The sequence below is a fragment of the Equus caballus genome, chromosome 20, assembly GCF_041296265.1.
Source record: "Equus caballus isolate H_3958 breed thoroughbred chromosome 20, TB-T2T, whole genome shotgun sequence".
Lineage (NCBI taxonomy): Eukaryota > Metazoa > Chordata > Mammalia > Perissodactyla > Equidae > Equus > Equus caballus.
In genome coordinates, this window is record NC_091703.1 from 33,849,771 (window position 1) to 33,857,333 (window position 7,563).

General features: G+C 49.2%; 1 protein-coding gene across 4 annotated transcripts; it reads right to left on the reverse strand.

Moving 5' to 3' along the window:
- Positions 1-815: 815 nt before the first annotated feature.
- LOC100050473 (class I histocompatibility antigen, Gogo-B*0103 alpha chain) lies at positions 816-4,647 on the reverse strand. 4 transcript variants are annotated; one of them, XM_014734654.3, is made up of 8 exons: positions 4,245-4,647; positions 3,632-3,898; positions 3,052-3,327; positions 2,151-2,426; positions 1,923-2,027; positions 1,461-1,493; positions 1,283-1,328; positions 816-1,117 (listed from the first exon to the last, which is right to left on the reverse strand). In XM_014734654.3, exons 1-7 carry the CDS (start codon positions 4,426-4,428, stop codon positions 1,300-1,302), a joined length of 1,170 nt encoding a protein of 389 aa, XP_014590140.2. In that variant the 5' UTR covers positions 4,429-4,647; the 3' UTR covers positions 816-1,117; positions 1,283-1,299. The 4 variants fall into 4 exon arrangements, with proteins under 4 accessions (XP_014590140.2, XP_014590142.2, XP_014590141.2 ...); XM_014734656.3 differs by lacking the exon at positions 1,923-2,027 and having other exon boundaries at positions 4,245-4,638; XM_014734655.3 differs by lacking the exon at positions 1,283-1,328 and having other exon boundaries at positions 4,245-4,638.
- Between the last annotated feature and the right edge of the window lie 2,916 nt (positions 4,648-7,563).

Genomic DNA, 7,563 nt, shown 5'->3' on the forward strand with positions numbered 1-7,563 from the left:
GACTGGGAGAAAATATTTGCAAAACACAAAACTGGCAAAGGATTGTTATCCAAAATATACAAAGAACTTAAAACTCAACATTAAGAAAACGAACAACCTGATTAAAATATGGTCCAAAGACCTTAACAGACACTTCACCAAAGAAGATATATAAGGCAGATAAGCATATGAAAAGATGCTCCACATCATAAGTCATCAGGGAAGTGCAAATTAAAACAACGAGATACCAAACACACCTACTAGAATAGCCAAAACCCAGAACACTGAAACACCAAATGCTGAAAGGATGTGGAACATTAGCAAATCTCATTCATTGCTGATGGGAATGCAAAATGATACAGCCACTTTGGAAGGCGGCTTGGTGGTGTCACATAAAACTAAACATACTCTTATCATACAATTCAGCAACTGTGCTTCTTGCTATTTACTGAAAGGAGCTGAAAACATGTCCACACAAAAGCCTGAACCCAGATGTCATTCATTCTACTGTGAGTTAGTTTAGCATAGCAAGATTGTTATGCTTTATAGAATTTTCTTAGTTTGTAATTTAGGAACTCAAGATGGCATTTACTTTTTGTTGACATTCCCTAAATTTTTTTGTACACATACAGCTTCTGTCAGATAGGATTGCACATAATTAATTGAATGTTGAACTGCTCACACTAAGATTTTAAATTAACATTACATTTTATCAGAAAGTAAAGTGAATCATTTACTCTAAAAAATAAAATAAATAAAAACTTTTTCAATCTAACATATGATCTTAAATGGCAGTGGTTAAATGAGGAAACAGTTTCAAAACATGAAAAATGAAATTATTTTTTAAACAGTTTTATTGAGATATAACTGATATAAAAATAACTGCAAATATTTAATATATACAATTTAACAAGTTTGAGCATATACATATATCCACGGTACTATCACATGATGGTGTGTGGGGGGTGGGGGTCCCGGTGGGCAAGAGTGGGCTAGTCTCCCTACCTCTTCACATTATGCTAATAGGAACGCAGACACATTCAGATGCCATCTGCAGAAAGAGAAGTCAGGGTTCTTGAAGTCACCGAGTGAGGGTGTGAACACATCTTGCATCACTTAGTTTCCAAAAAGGCTCACACTACAGAACAAAACAATCAAGAACAAATTCAAGTCAGTCACTGTAAGTGGCGACATTCTGAACAACCCTCTGCTCACTCATGTCTAAATCCAGACAATCCCCATAACCCAGACTTGTCCCCTCTGCCCCAACCCCTCTGCCACTTCAAGCCCTCCAGAGTCTCACCTGCCATGAGAGACACATCAGACAGGGCTCTGGGCACTGTCACTGCCTGGGGTAGAACAGAACAGGATGGGGTCAGAGCCCACAGGAGATGAGACTAAAGGAGGAACTCTGGGTGGGTGAGCTCCCCCATGGGCTCCTGTCTACACTATCTCAGGGATCACCCCCTGTCCATACTTACTTGTAGACTGAGTGTAGCTCCCTCTTTTTCCACCTGTGGGAAGAAAACATTCTGTGAGAAGCCAGGAAGCAAGGCAGGGCCATGAGGTCCTAAAGGAATCACCTAGTCCTGGACACCAGAGAAGTTTCCAGAACTGTGATTACAGACCTAAGGGAGGATCAGGAAAGCTAGCAACAGTACATGTGTGGGGACTGGACCAACTGCCCTCCTGGACGTCTGTCCTCACCAACAACCTTCCCCTTTGACCTGTGACTGCTGGGAGTCAGGTCCCCATCACCAGACTCATCAAGGTGATAAATCTGTCCTTCATTTTCACATGTGCTTTACTAAACAGTGTCAGCCCCAGACATGTGCCTATGGATGGGACTTCCCATTAATGAGGCAGGACAAACTTCTACCTGGGCTTGAAACACCCGGGGCGGGGGGGGGGGCAAGAAAACTCAGACCCCACCCGTCCCCTACCTGAGTGCTTCTTCCTCCAGATCACAACTCCAGCCACCACAGCTCCAAGGAGACCCACGCCAGCAATGACGCCCACAATGAGGATGGGGGACTCAAGAGGAGGCTCTGGGAAGGGAAGGGAAGGTGAAGGCCCTGACCCCAGCTCTCAGCCCTGACCCTGCTGAAGGTCTCCAGAAGGGCTCCTGATTTCCCTGAGAAAAGACTCTGAGCCCACGGCTCCCTCCTTACCCCATCTCCAGGTGATGGGCTCAGGTAGCCCCTCATGCTGCACATGGCACGTGTATCTCTGCTCCTCTCCAGAAGGCACCACCACAGCCGCCCACTTCTGGAAGGTCCCGTCCCCTGCAGGCCTGGTCTCCACAAACTCCGTGTCCTGGGTCAGGTCCTCCCCATCACACTGCCAGGTCAGGGTGATCTCCGCAGGGTAGAAGCCCAGGGCCCAGCACCTCAGGGTGACCTCACGGTCAGAGATGGGGTGGAGAGTCACATGTGTCTTTGGGGAATCTGAGGAGAAGGGTGAGAAAATTTGGGAACTCTGCATTACCTCTCAAGATCCTCTGAAGCAGCGCTCATGTGGCCATCCTGAGAATGGAAAAGAGAGCTGGGATGAGGGAGTGGGAAAGAGTGCAAAACTCAGACACCAGCCTGGACTCTAGGATCTGGGATAACCTCCTATCCTTTGGAAAGTTCTAGAATCAGGGTAAGACAGCCTGGGCACGAGGCTCTGTGTGGGACAACAAGGACTTCTGGTCCTGACCTGAGTGGAGGCTGAGTGACTCAAAAAAATCTGGAGTCAGACCTGCAAAGAAGTTGGGCTTGGGGCAGAGAACAAGGTGGGAGAGAGCAAGTCATCAAGGCCAGGGTCAAAGAAATCCGCTATGAAGTTATTTCAAAGATCTCCAGAGAGACTGGATCCCTTAAAGGCCCTGAGAAAAGCTTGGGCCCTCTGGGCTAGTCATTTTCTGGCACAGGATCTGAAAACCCAGGCGATCTCCTCACTCTCAGGATCCAAGGTGGGGGCGGGAAGAATTCTGGTGTCAATCCCATTTTTCTCGCTTTTTGGTTGGGCCAGTTGGAGGTACAGCTCCAGCCTGAGGGAGAAGGGGAGGTGCTCCGCGGCCCCTCGTACCCGTCCGCTGCAGCACCTCCTTCCCCTTCTCCAGGTAACTGAGGAGCCGCTCCACGCAGTCCTCCTCCAGGAACAGCCGGTAGTGGTCGGCAAGTCCGCCCGCCTCCCACTCGCGCTGGGTTATCTGCGCTGCCGTGTCCATCGCGGTCCAGGAGCGCAGGTCCTCGTTCAGAGCGATGTAGTCAGCGCCGTCGTAGGCAAACTGCTCAAAACCGCGGAGGAGTCGCCCATCTGGGCCTACGTCGCAGCCAGACGTCCACTGGAACGTATGGGGCCCTGGCCAGGTCCCCGCGGTCAGCCTAGCCCGCTCAGCCCCACCCACCTAGCTTCACTCCCGCGCTAGACCCACCGGCGGTGTTTGGTCAGAGCCTGCTCCCCCCAAACTGAAAATAAAATCCTAGTGAATCCCGGCAGGCTGTTCCTGCGTCGAGGGACCTGGAAGGTCTCTTGGCCTAAGGGTAAATCTCGGACCTGGAAACTCCAGCTCGTCCAAGGTGGGGATGCAGAACCTGGAGACCTCGGCTCGTCCAAGGGGGATGCAGGAACTCCTGACCTGAGATCTGGGCCCGGGGTTACTCACCGGACTCGCTCTGGTTGTAGTAGCCCAGAACCCAGCGTAAATTCGATTTGGAATCATGTGCGTGTTCCTTGGCAATCTTGGTCTGCTCTTCCCAAAATTGTGGCCCCTCCTGCTCCATCCACGGCGCCCGCGGCTCCACTCTCTGACTCGCAGCCTCGCTGTCGAACCGCATGAACTGCGTGTCATCCAAGTAGCCGACCGAGACGTAGAGGTCCTCACGGCCGGGCCGGGACACGACGGTGTGGAAATACCTCAGCGAGTGGAAGCCTGAGGATGGGGAGGGGCTGAGACCTGTCTGAACCCGCCTCCCGGCGCGGGTTCCCGGGTCCGAGGGTGATGGGGCCCGGAGAGGAGGAAGGAGCAAGGGGGTCGTGAAACAGAAAAGGGGCAGTGGGAGGCCCGAATGGGTGAGAGGAGGGGCCGGGAGACTGGGAGGGAAAGAGAGGGGTCAGGACGGGGCGGGGACAAGGTAGGGGAAGGGGTCTGGGCCGGGGCGGTGCGGAGACGCGCCTTCCCCGGGGTTCCTGCGCTCCCACCAGACGATCCCCTGGCTGTGTCCCCTCTTCCCCCCCAGCTCCCGCAGAGGTTGTTTCCCTCCAGACCCCAGACTCACCTGCCCAAGTCCGGGTCAGGACCAGAACCCCTGAGAGCAGCAGGAGGAAGGTTGGGGGCCCCATGAGCCGCATCCTCCGGGTCTGGGGAGAATCTGAGTTCGACTGGTTGGTGAGGAGTTTATAACCCAGAATCGCAGTGACGCTCTTAGAAACCAATGGGACTGAGACCTGGGACAGCGTCATGTGTATCCAGGAAGAGGGACCTGACACAAGTTGAGAGAGAGAAGTGAAACTCTAGGGAGATGGGGAGTGCTTTACTCCCCAACCTGACACACTGTCTTCAGGACCTGAGAGCCACTCCCAGGGACCTGGAATTTCGTCCTGACCCCTCTTCTCCTGCACCAAACGCTTTTTGTCACACTGTCACCCTGAGTCCTGGCCCAAGGGCTGTCTGAGGAAACCAGGAAGAGACACTCCCAGGCTGGGCTCAGCCCTTTTCCTCTTCCTGGATTCCCTCTACCTGAGCTGACTCCTACTCCTTAACTCTGCCCCAGGACTTTTCTAGAAGAAAACTTACCCCCAGGGAATATGGTGCAGAGAGTGAGCTGGCCTTGGGAAAGTGGGTGAAGAAACATTGGTTTCCTCTTTAAACCTGGGGCAGTTGTGCCTGAGGGCACCATGTAGAGATTCTCAGAGACCAGTTTTCTTTTTTTTTCTTTCTTTTTTTTTTTTTTAACTACAGTGGTAACACAATGGGGCCAACCAGGCGGTGCGGTGAAGTTCCCACGTTCTACTTGGGCGGCCCTGGATTTGCGGGTTCGGATCCCGGTTCGGACATGGCACCGCGTGACAAGCCATGCTGTGGTAGGCGTCCCACATATTAAGTAGAGGAAGATGGGCACGAATGTTAGCTCAGGGCCAGTCTTTCTCAGCAAAAAGAGGAGGATTGGCAGCAGATGTTAGCTCAGGGCTAATCTTCCTAAAAAAAAAAAAAATCTTTTTTCTTAATTTTTTTATTGCAGTAACGTTGGTTATTAACATTATATAAATTTCACGTGTACATCATAATGTATTTCGAATTCTGTGTAGATTGCAACATGTTCACCACTCAAAGACTAATTACAATCCATCACCACACACATGATCCCAATCACCCCGTCCACCCCTCCCTCCCCTCTTCCCCTCTGGTAACCACCAATCCAATCTCTGTTGCTATGTGTTTATTTATCATTGTTTTTATCTTCTACTTGTGAGTGACATCACATGGTATTTGACTTTCTCCCTCTGACTTATTTCACTCAGCATAATACCCTCAAGGTCTATCCATGTTGTCACAAATGGCAGGATTTCATCATTTCTTATGGCTGAGTAGTATTCCATTGTGTATATATACCATATCTTCTTTATCCATTCGTCCCTTGATGGGCACCTAGGTTGCTTCCAAGTCTTGGCTATTGGGTAACACAATCTTGATAACCCCTGAATGATCAGGGATCTTATCTGTAAAAGCAGTGATTTTACCCTTCATATGTAAATGTGCCTAAACAGCCCTAAAGTAACCAAAGCTCATAATTTTTGCTTTCCCAAACTGTGACTCCAGGTTTTGTATTTTAAAATGATCTTCATTCCATAGCCCTGGGTTTGCCTGTGTGAGTCCCCACATATCCTCAGTACCAGGAAGCACATGGAGGCACTATTTGTTACTGTGTGTGATCTGTACCTGGCCCTTGATTTATAAAGGTGACTGAGTCACGGTGGCAGAGGCTAATGCCATTGAAAGATTTTCTGTTTCTTACGTTTCCTAAGAGGAGGGGGCAGGGAACACCACACAGGGCCACATGAGGAAGCACTAAGGTGGGCAAGAGGCAGAAGGAGAGGAAAGCATGGCTCAGAGCCCCTACCATGTTTTGCTTGAAAAGGGCAAGGTGGGGCTGGGGAAACATCTTAGAATTGACTAGTTTGAATAATGTCTTTAGTGGGCTCTGGGTTGTAGGGGTGGTCTATAGCTGACTCGTACCTGGCTCAGGGCAGAGGAATATTGACTCCTGGAGTGTAAGAATCTGATAGAAGAAGTGGTTCAGAATAAGTGCTCTGGATTGCTTAGTGCAAAGGAAAGGCATGTTCCTGGGCACGCCCTTTACTGTCTCTGAGAGTTGGCTAGCCCTGGGAGGGGCAGACTCTCCCCAGTTATCACATCCGCAAATGCCACAACATCAAGAATACAGAAAATAAGAAAGTGTCATGAATACAGTACATTTCAGCCAGACTGTACAAACTCTAGTCACTTCAAAGTTGCAAGCATTCAGTGCAGTCAGAATGCCCTTCACCAATGCTCATGCATCGCCTGTGTTTGTGAATTAACACCTAAGGGATGTGCATGTTTTTTCTTGGGGCACTTGGCATTATTTGCTTTAACTGAATTAGCATAAGGAGGCAATTGACTTTTAGGGAGCTCCCCAGAATGTAGTCAATACTAGATGCAAAGAATATCCTGCTAAGCCCTGTAAAAATCTCTCTACCAGTGGATTTAAATCTGAGAATTCCACTGCTTATAGAATTCTTTCCCTCTGCTTCTTCTCCTCACCCCTGCTCCTCCAGCCCTGCTCTCTGTCCCTCTCACCTCTCAGCTCCTCACCTGCCACACATGGACTATTCTCCTCACAAGGGTCAGTGATCCTACTAATGTAAATCAGGGTGTGTCATTTCTTCACTCAAAATGCTCCAGTGGCTCCCATGTCACTCTAGAGAAGCCTCTAGAATGTAAGGCCCATGAGCTGAGGGGCTTTGGGCTGTTTTGGTTAAAGCTGTATCCCCAGCATGTAGAGCCAGTCCTGATACCTAGTGAGCACTAAATTAGTTGTTGAATGAATGAATAACAAATCTGATTGTGTTAAAGTTTAACTGCATCACATAAAAATCATAAAATGAAAAAAAAACACCCCAAATTAGGAACGATTTTATTTCATGCACTAGTGTACATGACAGTTCATAAGTTCATTTCCATGAGAAAAGGTTTCATGCTTATCTGTTGCACAGTTGAGCCTGTGTATTAATTTTCTTTTGCTGCATAAAACCACAAACACAGTGGCTTAAAACAACACCCATTTGTATTCTCACAGTTCTATAGGTCAAATTCCAGGTACGTTCTGGAGGGGTTCTCTGTTCAGTGTTTCAGAAGGTTAGGAATCCAGGAGAGGTTTACCTAAGTACTTCTGTTTCGTGGCCTCTCTCAAAGTTGCAGTCAAGTTGTCAGCCAGGGCTGCATCATCTGATGGCTTGACTGGGGCTGGAGGATTTGCATGAAACATGGCTCACTCATTGAGTGTTGAAAGAAGCCTTGTCTTCTTCCTGGATGGGCCCAGGAGGTCCCAGTTCCTA